We start from the raw sequence: 14,630 nt of genomic DNA on the forward strand, positions 1-14,630 counted from the left end.
TGTGGAATAGTTTGCCCACCCTTGATCTAACTCCTCAATCAACAAAATGTATTTAGACACAATGATCATATCACACATCTTATTGCCTAAACAATTTGGTCATCGGCACACACAGCACTAAAACCAATTGGATGTACACGAAAGTTCTGAAAGTATTTCAAAATGAAAAACATAATCAGTACAAATATTTAAAAAAAACATGGACACCTGAGCTAGGACAATACTGTTAAATACGCTGCTGCCATCTTGGCTCACAAAATCTTTCATCAAAAAGCTCCGACTCCACTGCAAAAATTTGAAAAAAAAAAAATTCAAACAGATCAACAACAACTGGTTTTTGAGGTGTGTTCTCCAGAAAGAGTGCATTTAGCCAAACCATCTTTTTGTGCCTCTCATAGCTGGAACTCAATACCAAACTCCCGTCTCTCAACCTCTTTGCCAATCATCTCAAAGCCTGGCCGCTGGATGAACAACATTGCTATCACAACACTGCGTAGACCTGTTTTATTTGTCTCATTGTTTCTATGCTGGTTTCTAGTATCTTGTCCTGTTCTTTTCTTCCTCCCTACCCTAATAACTCATTTTATCTTTTGTGTTTAACATCAACCTGTCCAAGTAACAAAAGATGGAAACTAGCCTTGGGTAAACAAGCAAGAACAGACGTCATTAAGGTGGCAAGAGGTTCTGAAGGCCTGCAGTGGGCTTGTGCTCACTGCCCAACACCATGGAACTCAACTGGCATTTGCTCAAGAATACCAGTATTGGCAAGTTTGCCATTGGCGCACTGGCGTCTGTCGTAACGTCACCTGTAGTTCGCACTTTGAAACATTTCTGGTAAATTCCACTCTCAGCTCCACTGCCCTGACGTCCCGGCTGTCCTGTCCACTCAGAGTGCTCTATTTTTCCATAAAGGCAACAGCTTACACTGTAATGTGCATTTCTGAAAAAAAGTCCACTCACAGAGGCTCCTCCTCGCCAGCCTGTCTGCTCAGAGAACTCTATTTTCGGATAAGAGCGACGGCCTCCCAACCAGCACCCACCATTATTTAAAGCAGGGATGAGTGACGATCTCCTGTCTTCCGCAATGTTTTTGAGTGGCAAGGTTCAGCGTAAATTTTGACATTTTTTTATGAACATTTTTGATTTGGATACTTAATATAAAATACCACAAGTTGAAGGCACAAAAGTGGTGAAGGACGACAATATGCAGACAGCAGCTGGAGGATGAAGAAATTGAAGCAATTGAATGGTCTGGATAATCCCCTGTCTTAAACCTAATAAAACATTTGTAGGACATTATGTTTAGGTGCAACGACGTTGCTACTCTGACATTACAAAAGCACAGGGATGACCTCACATAGATCTGGGAGAAAATGCTACAAGACACCATCCGTCTCTCATTAGGAGCATGAGGCGACGTTCTCAAGCATGCATACAAGCTTGTGCGGGCCACATAAGATACTGAAAAGCATTTTGAGTTGCAGAAATTTAGTTTTTGAAAAATTGCCATCTTCATTTCACACTGATTTTAGGGTGTCCGCACAATTGAGCCCAAATGCCTAATAATTCTGCACACAGTAAAGGTGTGATGTTGAAGAAACAATTGAGCATTCACAGCCATTTTAGATGAAGCTGCAAAGAGGAATTGAATTTATCAAGAAGCAGGTCTAAAATAGAAACTTGCTACATGCTCAAGGCCTTTCAAGCCACTATTTGCATGGATCCTAATGACATTGGCAGGAATATTTTAAGGATGTCTGGATCAATCCTGATGGCTATTTTCTGGAGTTTCTTCCTGATTAATAATTAATTAAAAAGGAAAACATTAGAACAAGTTTAATTTAGGGACAATTATTCTACAGGTGAGTACCTATCAAGTCTCCAATTTCTATTTAATCTATTAATTAGTGGAGTATTAATCGAGTCAATTGAGACCATTGTCTCAACAATAGATATTTTGATTTAAAATTTTGATTATACATGTAGTCGAAGATCCTGGGTTCAAATCCAGGTCACGTCCACCTGTGTGGAGTTTGCATGTTCTCCCCCGTGCGGGTTTCCTCGTCTCTGGACCGGAGTCAGCTGAGATAGGACCCAGCACCCCACGCAACCCTAATGAGGATGACGTGGTTCAGAAAATGAGTATGAATACACCCCACCTTGGGCCCTGAGATCTGTGGATGAGAATTTACTAATTGTACTGCATACTGGGATCCAAACCAGAGGAGAATGATCCTTCCGGGCTGTTGCTGCCAGGATTTGGAATCGTGTTATATTCTCTCTGGCTTTCAATTCCTTTAAAATGCCCCTGAAGTCACATTTATTTTTCCTGGCCATTTCTGAACTGTCTTTGCGCTGTTATCATTATCATTGAGTCTTACATACCTTATAATTTTAAATCATTTGTGCATATTCTCAACAAATGGACCAGGAAAAAACAGCCTGCTTGTCCCGGCCCTACTTATCTAACTGCGTACATAATGGACTCTTATTAGACATGTCCCAAGTCCATATATTTTGTCCAAGCCCTGATCCAATATACTGAGAAAATTTATTAAGGAAGGGATAAAACAAACAGAGGTGCATCAAATTTAGGAACGCTTCTAGAAACGAAATATTCAGGTTTGAAAAAAAAGCTTAAGATATGAAATAATTCCAAGTTAAGGAACATCAAATAAAATCAAACATTGCCTTTAACATAAATATACTGTATCCCAGTTTTTTTTAAATTGTTGTGATAGGGTTACTTTCCCATTGGCTATCTCCCAACACCTCACTGGCCTTCCACTGGCGAGTAGGGAGCTGCGTCTCCATGACACCATACCAGGGAATGGGGCACTCTAGGCAGACACAAAAGCTGGTCCAAATTGGCTCGCCATCACCAGAACAGTTTGCCTTTGACCCAGAAAATAGCTAATCAAGGTAAGCCTGTGGTAAGTTCATGATACGTGTGCCCTTATTTGTCAGTGAGTTTTGAGTTTATTTTCATTTGCTAGTTTTCTGTGTGCAACAAAATTTTAAGCAGTTGAAATGCACATTTACATCGATGTTTAAATGTTTACACAGCTGCAACTGCCAATCCCAATTTAATGGGTTAATGAATGATTTTTTTATCATTTTCATTAATGAATTTCTCATCATTTTACTCGTTTTGCATACATCCATTTATTTCAACACATATTTCATACAAAATTGGTATACTTTTTGATATTTTTTAAAGTATTTAGGGGGAAATATTGATGATCGTGCAACAAATTATGCTAGTTCAATGTAAAATATCTCTACTTGCTAAAAAACCTCACCCCCTAGCCCCCCAAATAAAAGTCTTACAAATCAGTTGTACGCCACAAAAATAAAGTTTTTCTTTCATTCTTTTTCCACAACGGTTATCCTAAAAAGGGTCGCTGGAGCTACTGGAGACTATTCCACCCAATTATGGGCAAGATACACTCTGACTTGATGACCAGTTTGTGCACAAGGTGACAAGCAACCATTCAGGCCATTCATACTTTTTTTCCAAGATGGTGCCGTCACGCGGCAGCCAGTGACAGTAGATCTGTACATAATTATTTGTTTTTCGTGTTTTACAGCCTTTATGTATTTTTACTACATTTTAATATTTCTTAATACATTCCTTTTTACATTATTTTGTACTTTATACATTTTACTTTAATGTTTTTACAACTTTCTTTGTTCTGTTAGCCTGGCTTCTTTCTGCTGCCGTATTTTCACTACTATAAGGTACACTAAAAAGTCTTAAATCTTCTCCAAAATTGACAGGATGCTTGCGAAGCTCAGTTCAAGCTTCAAGTCATCAATTATGCAGTGGAACATGGGAACAGAGCAGCCACGAAGGAATTCAACATAAACAAATCTATGGTTCGAAACTGGAGAAAGCAGGAGAACAGGCTTCGCCCAGTCAATAAGAGGACGCTGAGTTTCCGTGGAAACAAGGCAAGGTAGCCTGGCTTGGAAGATCAACTGGAGCGGTGGATTCTTGAAACGGCACCATCTATCCATTAGAGTGAGGACAACCGTGGCGCAGCAACTTACAGGGGACTACATTGAAAAGCTAGCCGTTTTCCGCACCTACTGAACCAAGAAGATTACCGACAAATTTATACAGCCAAACCACATAACTGACATGGATGAGGTACCGCTGACTTTCGACATCCCGGTGAACCACACTGTGGAGAAGGGGACCCGCACGGTAGCGATAGAAACAACAGGGCACGAGAAGTCGGGTTTTACTGTCGTTATCGGGTGCCATGCGAATTGGCAGAAGTTACCAACTATGGTGATTTTTAAGCGAAAGACGCTGCCGAAAGAAAAGTTTCCAGCCGGCGTCATCGTAAAGGCGAACCCAAAGGGCTGGATGGACGAGGAGAAAATGAGAGATTTGGCTACGTGAGGTGTATGTCAAGCGACCAGATGGCTTTTTCGCGGCTCGCCGTCACTTTTGATTTGCGACGCCATGCGTCCTCATCTCATATTGCTGGTGAAAAACCAAGTCACGAAAATGAACTTAGAGCTTGCCGTCATTCCCGGAGGCTCGTTCAAAGAACTCCAACCACTGGACATCGGCATCAACCGGGCTTTCAAAGCCAAGTTGCGAGCAACATGGGAACAGTGGATGGTAGCTGGAAAACACAGCTTTACGAACGGTGGCAGGCAGCGCCGTGCTAGTTACGCCGCCACTATTTGTGAATGGATTGTGGCCGCCTGGACGAACGTATAAAACTCAGCGTTTTCGATGGACTATTGTTCAATTCGGACACAGAAAATTAGGACTTTGATGGATTTCCGGGTGATGATGACGTGAGTCCATTGTAAAATGGCTAAATAAAGTACAACCGACCTCAGTTTTGCTTCTGTTGCCTTTTTAAAAACGTGTTTTTAGCATCTGGGTGCAGCGTGTATGTTTTGTAATGCCATGCCTGGCGGCCTCTATAAAAACGGTGCATCATTTGTGTGTAAAATACAGAAATAACACTCGTTATTGGCACTACGGCTAAAAATACAATTCGCCGTATAGTCGTGAAAATACGGTATGCCTCTCCTGTATCTGCACTCTCACCCTCTTGCTACTGTCAGTATGACATTTCCCGAATACGGGATGGATAAAGTTATCCAATCCAATTCATACCTCAGGACAATTTAGAGTGTTCATTTCGCCTAATATGCATGTTTTGGGGATGTGAGAGGAAACTGGAGTACCTGCAGAAAACCCACACAAGCCTGGGAAGAACATGCAAAATCAACACAGTAAGGTCCTAACTTGGGATTGAAACCTCGATCTCAGAACTGTGAGGGCAGCGCGCTAACCACAATTCCACCAGGCCGCCACCCGGCAAAATAAGATTTCCAAAAATCAATGAAACATTGTATTGTACATAAATAAACTTAGAGAGCAGATGAAGTTGGTCACCCAATGTGATGAAATGAGATATTTTAGTTATGATTTCCTATTCAGCTAAATTAAGGCCAAAAGTATTGAATCTAAAATTAATTTTAAAAGTGAAAGTTAAAGGTTTTTCTTTGATTTTTTTAAAGCATGAAGGCACAAAGAAAAGTTCTTTCGAGAAAATTCAAACATTTGGCCCATTTATCAGTTTTTATTAATCAAAACTTATAAAGTGTAGACAGTTTGGACTAATTATACAAATCACTCGTTTCCTGAAGCCAATATTATTGGGGACGCTTTGGTAGGCTGTCTTTCACAAGCCCACACCCTCAATGCGAAAACAGTTTCAAAAGTTTTGAAACCGAAAAACATTTAAATGTGAAAAAAGACTTTTGAAAAAAAATTTGAAACAGAAAAACTAATATCTGGATCAGTTTTTTTTGTTAATTAGTGTGCTAAACAAATCAAGAATAAACCCTAAACTTTTACATTTGAAAATGTATTTTTACAATCAATAGTCATTCAATAGGGGCGGCCCGGCGACTGAGTGGTTAGTGTGTCGGCCTCACGGTAGGGGAACTGGGTGCACATCCAGACCCCTCGGCTGTGTGGAGACATTTTCGATTTCTTTCTGCAAGGTTTGTAAGAAATAATATAAAACAAGATTTATCCACATATTTTCTTGTATTATGCTTAGGTTTTATTCTGTTTTTTTTGCTATCTTAATAACTATCATCGAAATTGATCATGTTTCCCTGCCATTGATGGGGAGAGACTTCTAGTTCAATTTGACTGTAGGCGGCTCTGAGCGATTAAACGATTGCTCCCAACCGCTACAGTCAAAATGGATTGGACATCTCTCATTTTCAAAGGGAGCTAATTAATGAACACACAGCAAATGTAAATGAATATTTTTACTCGATTAGAAACCTCTAAAAATGAAACCCAAAATCACAAAAAATAAGTAAAGTAACTCTAACAAAACTAAAATGTAAAATAACTTAAATTGCTGTATTTACTAATAATAATTATTGTGAAAGAAATTTAAAAAATGTATTCCTAAAAGTAGAAGATACAGAAAAATATTTAGGTAGACTAACCAGAGTGGTAAATGGAATTCATTTTATTCAATTGTTGTACGTCTGTTGTATGACTGGCAATATGTGGGTACACATATTGATTGTTATCCACAATTTACATCCTATCATTTTGTTTCAAATAAGAATTTTGTTCAGAAAATTTTCAATTGTTCAGCCGTTGTTGAAAGTTATATTTACATAGTTACCTTTGGCCAGGGACAGCCAATGGACTACTGTCAGTACGCTTGATGGCGTGTTCGGAGTGGTGGGAGGAGGAGGAACTAGAAGATCTTGCCTCACTTAGGGGATAAGTGAGCTGGTCATCCAGAGGGTTTTGTTTGTTCCACACGACCATTTGAGGAGAGCAGGAGGTGGCTTTCTTCCTGAGTATGGGATAAAAATATTTTCCAAAAATATTGAACATGAAAAAAAATATATATATATATATATAAATAAAAATAAATTACAAAGTGTGTGTGTGGTGTGTGTGTGTGGTGTGTGTGTGGTGTGTGTGGGGGGGGTGTATATGTTTTAATGATTTGATGATTCCATTTACTTTGATTTGTACTTTGTGCTTTTGCTTTGCTGTTCTGTCTAATCATCCTCTAGCAACTGCCACAATGTAATTACCCGAATACTGGATGAATAAAGTTATCCAATCAAATCCAAAGATACTGCCACATTATTTTGACGTCGGCGGGCCGGATTAAAAAGCCTAGCAGGCCGTATGTGGCCCGCGGGCCGTTGTTTGCCCATGTCTGCTCTAGACCAAATGTATTCCAGTGGCGGCCCGTCGGGGTCTTCAAGACCTTCTCTGCTGGCCTAAGAAATAGCTAAATCATATATTATATTTTGTCCATCAATACTTATTAAAGAATTCCAAATTGTCTTTTAGCTTCCTTTAATTGCCCCACCCCTGGTTGCACTTCTTCCAGCTTTGTATTTTCATATTGAAGCATTTAACCAATCACAGTTCAGCCATTATTTGTTGCCAGGGTCAGAAATCTCCCTCGGGGTCTTCACAATCAGTTCTGCGGGCTCTGCTGCATTAAACAAGCGTCGATAAGACTGTTGCTTTAAACCATTAGAATTCGATTTGGTGACACCAAGGCAGTTTCGCAGGCAGAGGGACATGTCATCGCTTTCACCAACTATGATTGGCTAATAGGCGGACCAAAGCCAAAGTGAGCCAGCCAGAGATCGCAAACTCCCCCCACAATGGCAAACGGAGGTAAACAAATGAATTTAGTTGCAGATTTGCTCACAAAGCTATTTTCCAGACTCACTTTTCCAGAAAAAAATGGACATCATTAAGAAAGGGCGGTCAACCCCAAAGCTCGCCGGCCTGTTACAGCCGGGAAAAGGGTGTGTCTGCCACTTTCAGTGCCCCAACTATGAGAGCTACCAAGCTGTATTTGGAGCGAGCTGCACGAGCAAAGATATTGGTGCGCTGATTTAAAGCCATTTTCAAGATGGACTATGCCAGAAATATGACAGGACAAGCTCGACCCTCATCGTTAGCTTCAATAGCGATTGAAAAGAAAGAAGAAAGAAAAGAGGATGGATATTGTGTACAGTCAAAAATGATTTTTGGTGTACACGTTTTTCAACCTTCGCCCAAACTAGAAGTTAAAGTGTGTTCACCAGCATTTTCACCAAGGCACTTAGAATTTCACATTGGTCTTGTCGTGTTGCTTTACCAATTTTGTCATGCGCAGTTTCTGGGTGTGATTGGCCTTAAACATAAATTATAATACAAAATATAGCACTGAAGAAACTTACGAACAAATTCACCTTATGAACAATCGCTCGGAACGTTACTCGTTCGTAAATAGGGGTAGCGTCTGTACATACAGACGCTCCCCTACTTACGAACATTCGAGTTATGAACAACACTACATACGAACATGTCTGCGCATTGCGTTTATATCGAAAAATGGTCGTAAATTAGATTTTGTATCGCGCGCCTTTTTCCGAGTAGTGCTTCTTTCCGCCGCTAATACCGATGCCTGGCGCTGTGAGAGCTCAGCTCACCCAGCATCCACCTTCCTCTGCCCAGTTTGTTGCAGTGCGAAAGTGTGTGACGTATCTCCAGTGCGCAAATAACCTTTTTCATTTTCATCATTAAATATCTTGTGCATCCATTATTTAATATGGTTGTTGAAAACCGAAAAGGCTTCTATGAGGGAGGTGCAAGGAAGAGGCAAGCCATTTCATTTGAAACGAAAGTGGCAATAATAAAGAAGCTTGATGCGCGTGAGAAAGTGGTGAGCATTGCACGGGATTACAACTTGAATCGTTCGGCCGTCAGTACCATTTATAAACAGAAAGATCGAACAGCAGGACCCAAATATTGAACATTCCACAAAGGTTGCAAATCAATTGCATGATGCCATACAGTGATACCGCATTTATGATGAAAAAAAGAAAACTGCAATCGTCATTAGATATCTTCTTTCGGCCAGTTTCTAGTAAATCTCTCTCTCCATCTCTCTAATGTATGTAAACAGTACTGTATGTATTCTCTCCATTTTATTAAATGTTTTTTTTTTCAGTACAAACCAATGCTGGTCACTTATACAAGCCTTAAACATACAAATTCACTTATATAAACCTTCAATATACTTATATAGGCCTTAAACATAAATTAGAATACAAAATATAGCACTGAATCTACTTACGAACAAATTAAACTTATGAACAATCGCTCGGAACGTAACTAATTCGTAAGTAGGGGAGCATCTGTACACATACACAAGTACAATAGCCTGAGATTTCGAGTCTTGCTTTTATTTGATTAATAAAATAATAACTAAGCTTCTGGTAACCTTCCATAGAGCCACTGTTGAGAGCATCCTGGCATACTGCATTACAGTGTGGTACGCTGGAAGCACGGCAGCAGAAAGAAAGGCCATGCAGAGAGTGATCAACACTGCCCAGAAGATCGTCGGATGCTCTCTGCCCTCACTGGATGACATTGCCAGCCCTCGCTACTTCAGCAGAGCCGGGAACATTGTCAGGTACCCATACCATCCTCGTCGCAACCTGTTCCAGGTGCTTCCCTCTGGCAGACACTACAGGTCTCACAAAGCACGTTCAAATAGACTTACAATGTGCAATAACTTCGGGGTGTGCAATAACAATGTGCAATATCTTAGACTGCAATATTTTAGAATTCACATAGCCGGCCGGGATGTGACTTTTTATACTTTTATACAACTATTTGTTTTTTTTACTGGGAAAACGCACTTTATGGAGTAGCACCACCAATTTCGTTATACGCAGGAGTGTATTATGACTATAAAGTCTTTTAATTTTATATAAAACCTTTTATGACTAATTATTTGTGTGCACTTTATAGTGAAGCTTAAAATCTCCTTGTACTCTATGACGACAATAAAGGGAGTCAATTGAATAAAAAGAACTAGATATGTTCAATAAATAAATAAAAATATTGCACATTCCTAGATCGCGCATGCGCACTTAACAGTATTGTATTGCAAATTAAACTTTGTTCACAGAGGACCATTGTCAACTGTATTTGGCTTCCCCTCATGTAAATAAAAATATTTTGCAGGTCTAATTTATTTTCCTTTTTTTTTTTTAAATATGCTCAAAGCTCAAGTGTGTGTAATACTAACAAAGACGAAGGTGTCGGCTGGCTGTAGAAGGCGTCCACAGTGTCAGTTTGAAAGCTGGAAGTCACACCCAGCTCCTCAGTGAAGAGCATAAAGTCACTGCTCAGACTTGTCACACTTCCGCAATCCATTGACTCTGAAACACAAAACGAAATTACCAAATATTTTGGGGCTAAAAAGTGGGCCACCAGAAATTGAATCTCATTCATTTACATACACCGTAATTTTTGCACTGTAAACCACTACTTTAATCCACGCATTGAAACCTGCAGCTTGCAGTCTAGTGAGCTGCCTGTCTTTTAGTGTAAATATCCCATATTACGTTAATCCTTTGTGCACGCAAATATCTCGTTAAATTGGGTGGGCGATCTTATAACAGATGTGGCTTAGTGTTAAGATAATGAGTTTAATCTATTAAACGAGGAAGTTGGGGGCACAGGTAAAACAGACATGCCGTTTTCAGCTGACACACCTCAAAGAGTTATGATATGATATCTGTTGGGTCAAGGAGCTACCCTTTATCAATGTTCCACTCTATTAATGGAACCCTCTTTTCCCTCAATGATTTCCTTTGTTCTCAACCACAGACAGAAATTGGATATTTCCACTTTATCTGCAAATCCCTGGATGTTCAGTTTTGACCAGAGGAGTCAAATCTTCAAGAGGAGAACCTGGATAGATGTTTCAATAAAGCACTTTGGTGACTGTTTTGAGCTCCTTTCCCTTGTTCCACACAGTGGATCAAAGTAAGTGTTCAGAAGAACATGATAAACTTTCTGCAATGGCCCAGGCAAAGTCCAAATCAAGCTGTTGTAACATGATCGCAAGAAAAGCCATCCATTCTAGGCATTCCAGGAATCTTGCTAAATTGCAACAGAAGAATGGTGCAAGATTTCTCCTGATCATTGTGAGCGTCAAGCATGCCAGTGATTCCCATCCTCTGTGCCGTGTCACATTGGGATATCATGGGAAATTGAAAGTCATGTAATGTAAAATTCATAGAGAAAAATTAATATGAATATAATGAGATTAAAATTGAACTATTACAAGGTAAAAATCATATGAACGTTAAATTATAGATTATGCAATTATTTTTTATACCATTATATATTATGTATTATATGTTACATGCTATATTTTATATATTATACATTGAATCAGCTGGGATAGATATATGCAGTGGTACCTCGACATACGAGCAAACCAACATACGATTATTTGGAGATATGAGTAAAATTGCGAGCAAATAATTATCTCTAGATTTGAGCAACATTTCGAGATGCGAGAAAGCCAGGTGGCCAAGACATGAGGCTGTTTATCATTGTAGCCCATTGTCGTTTTTGCTGCATCTCTTTCGTGTAGAACAGATATCTACAAGCACTGTTTTTTTTCCCCATCACACAGCGCGAATGGCGGAGCGATCGCTGTTACGAGGAGTAGTATATATTACTTCTCGTTGGCAAGTGATCGTGTGTTATCCTATTGTGAGGACATTTGTGTGCATAATTTTGGGAATATTTTGAAGGGAATACAAAAGCAATCAGCTCATCGATAGCTAAGTCAGGTTGGAGCCGGGGCAAACAGAGCCAACCCAGCTGGGAGAAGGATGGTATAAAAATGTAAAACAAAATTAGAATTACGTTTAGGGTAAGGTTAGATTAAACTTATTTTTGCATCTTAATTCTAGTTCATTTAAATTTGTTTATGTTATTAAATGAGCGTGTTGCGATGCAAAAAGCGCCCCCTCTCTCCCCTCCACAAAATTTGTCTAAATGTAGTTCTATTAAACACATTTTAGTACTGTTAAACCAATAGTTATTAGTTACTTGTTAATAGATGGCAAATTAGAAGAAATAAAAAAAAATTTCCAATCCAATATCTTGTTTTTTTGTGTTTTTTCAGAGGGTTAAAACGAATGAATTGGTTTTGAGTTCATTTCAATGGGAAATGTTCGTTCAAATTACAAGAATATCGACATACGATCTCAGTCCCAGAACGAATTAAGCCGGTATCCTGAGGTACCACTGTATATATGTATCAAGACTTAAAACAAAGTCATTGATTTGTATTCGGCTCTAAAAATTGAATTTCATGATGCATTTTTCCATTAATAATCATAAATAATACACATCAAGGCTCTAAGTTCTAGTCAGGCTATTTGTCCTTACTTGTCACCAGCTGGAAACATATCTCTTTGAGAATATTAAAAAAACTAAAATACAGTGTTCCCTCGCTTATCGCGGTAATGGGGACCGGGACCACCCGCAATAAGTGCATTTCCGCGAAGTAGGGATTCCCCTTCAAAAATGCTTAATTTGAATTTAATTCCAAAAATAATAATAATAATAATTTTTTACCCCCCTGTATACAGTACACCATATAGAATACAGGTAGAGAAAGTGAAATGCATGTTATAACCAAAAAAAAACTGTAAAATATGTTGTTTCAATGTAATATTTGTATTTTTTTTTTCCCAAAAAAATCTGCGAAGCTCTGAGTCCGCGATAGCTGAACTGCGAAGTAGCGGGGGAACGCTGTATACTGCTGTTGATATTGGGATATGATTCTTGTCAATTCAACTACATAGTTTAACTTAATGGTGTACATAATTCAATGCAGAGGTCCATGATAAGCATTTCCTATCAACGACATTGGCTTGTAAACAACCCTAGTTTTTCTGATTTTGGTTCAACTTCTTCATGCTTGAGATTGTTGGAAGGATCACACCATATTTTATGACCAGTTGATACAAAGGTAAAAAATATATTGTATGCCCCCGAGTTTGTGTATACAGTTGTGATCAAAAGTTTACATACACTTGTGAAGAACAATGTCATGGCTTTCTGAGTTTCCAGTTATTTCTACAACTCTGATTTGTCTCTGATAGAGTGATTGGAACACATACTTCTTTGTCTAGAAAAACATTCATGAAGTTTGTTTCTTTTATGACTTAATTCTGGGTGAACAGAAAATAAGTGATCAAATCTGCTGTGTCAAAAATATACATGCAGCAGTGCTAATATTTGGTAACATGTCCCTTGGCCATTATCACTTCAATTAGGCACTTTTGGTAGCCATCCACAAGCTTCTGGCAAGCTTCTGGTTGAATCTTTGACCACTCCTCTTGACAAAATTGGTGTAGTTCAGTTAAATTTGAGGGCTTTGTGACATGGACTTGTTTTTTCAGCAATGTCAGCAAGTTCTCAATGGGGTTTAAGTCAGGACTTTGGCAAAGCCATTTGAAAACCTTAATTCTAGCCTGATTTAGCCAAGCCGTTACCACTTTTGATGTGTGTTTGGGGTCATTGTCCTTTTGGAACACCCAACTGCGCGAAAGACCCAATCTTCGGGTTGATGACTTTAGGTTATCTTAAAGAATTTGAAGGTAGTCCTTCTTCTTCATTATCCCATTTACTCTCTAAAGCACCAATTCCATTGGCAACAAAACAGCCCCACAGCATAATACTACCACCACCGTGCTTGATGGTAGGCATAGTGTACTTGGGGTTAAAGGCCTCCTCACCTTTTCTCCTCCAAACATATGGCTGGCATTGCAGCCAAACAGCTCGATTTTTTTTTCGTCTGACCACAAAACTTTCCCCTTGGAGGTGTTATCTTTGTCAATGTGGTCAGCAGCAAACTTTAGTCAAGCCTTAAGGAGCTGCTTTTGGAGCAAGAGCCTCCTTCTTGCACGGCAGCCTCTCAGTCCATGGAGATGCAAAACACGCTTGACTGCACACTGACATGTGTTCCAGCAGCTTCCAATTCTCAGCAGCAGGTGATAGCTTGTAATTTCTTCCTGATCGTGGCAGTGAAAAGAGTGCATGCACGTTATACTTACGGGACGTTTGGTTGCCGGGATGTTTGGTCGCCGGACGTTTGGTCGCCGGACGTTTGGTTGCCCGGACCGGCGTTTGGTCGCCGGACGTTTGGTCCCCGGTCTTTTGGTCGCCAGTCAAATGTTGACAGAGAGTTGAAAACAGCTCTCAACAAGAGTTTAATATCTAAATATATACTGTTGATTCATGACAAAGAGAGTTTAATATCTAAGTATGGTTTAATATCTAAGTACTGTTGAAACCAGCTCTCAAATTTATATTCACAAGAGTTTAATATCTAAATATCTACTATTGAATCATGAGAGACGTTAATATCTAAGTACTGTTTGATATCTAAGTACTGTTGAAACCAGCTCTCAAAATTATATTCATGCGAGTTTAATATCTAAATATCTTATAACAAAATATCAATAAGAGCACTCATTTAACACACCGGCTGCTGCCATTGACTGTCATAGAAGTCCAATGAACCTTCATTCTCTCTGGGGGAACTTGTACTGTAATTCAAAGTATTTCAACATTGCAAGTTCCCCAATAGAGAATGAAGGTTCATTGGATGCCTATGACGGTCAATGGTAGCAGCCGGTGTGTTAAATCTGCTCTAATTGATATTTTGATATTAGATATTTAGATATTAAACTCTCATGAATATAATTTTGAGAGCTGGATT

General features: G+C 39.2%; 1 protein-coding gene and 1 long non-coding RNA gene across 13 annotated transcripts in view; one reads left to right on the forward strand and one right to left on the reverse strand.

The window, feature by feature from the left end:
- LOC144192922 (uncharacterized) overlaps window positions 1–14,027 on the forward strand; it is a 34,604-nt gene extending 20,577 nt beyond the window's left edge. For 2 of the 5 annotated variants that reach the window (XR_013325496.1, XR_013325500.1), the window contains exons 5-7: window positions 399–3,479; window positions 3,781–9,503; window positions 10,709–14,027. This is a non-coding gene — a long non-coding RNA (uncharacterized LOC144192922). The remainder of the gene's footprint in view (window positions 1–398; window positions 3,480–3,780; window positions 9,504–10,708) is intronic. The other 3 variants (XR_013325498.1, XR_013325499.1, XR_013325497.1) reach the window with 3 other exon arrangements.
- Window positions 1–14,630, reverse strand: part of mtmr14 (myotubularin related protein 14) — an 80,553-nt gene that overhangs the window by 11,748 nt on the left and 54,175 nt on the right. For all 8 annotated transcript variants that reach the window (XM_077711758.1, XM_077711756.1, XM_077711757.1 and 5 more), the window contains 2 exons: window positions 10,125–10,257; window positions 6,690–6,866 (listed from right to left, as the gene is read on the reverse strand). In XM_077711758.1, the coding sequence (XP_077567884.1) occupies window positions 6,690–6,866; window positions 10,125–10,257 (310 nt within the window). The remainder of the gene's footprint in view (window positions 1–6,689; window positions 6,867–10,124; window positions 10,258–14,630) is intronic.

Source organism: Stigmatopora nigra, unplaced genomic scaffold, assembly GCF_051989575.1.
Source record: "Stigmatopora nigra isolate UIUO_SnigA unplaced genomic scaffold, RoL_Snig_1.1 HiC_scaffold_29, whole genome shotgun sequence".
In the NCBI taxonomy this organism is placed as follows: Eukaryota; Metazoa; Chordata; class Actinopteri; order Syngnathiformes; family Syngnathidae; genus Stigmatopora; species Stigmatopora nigra.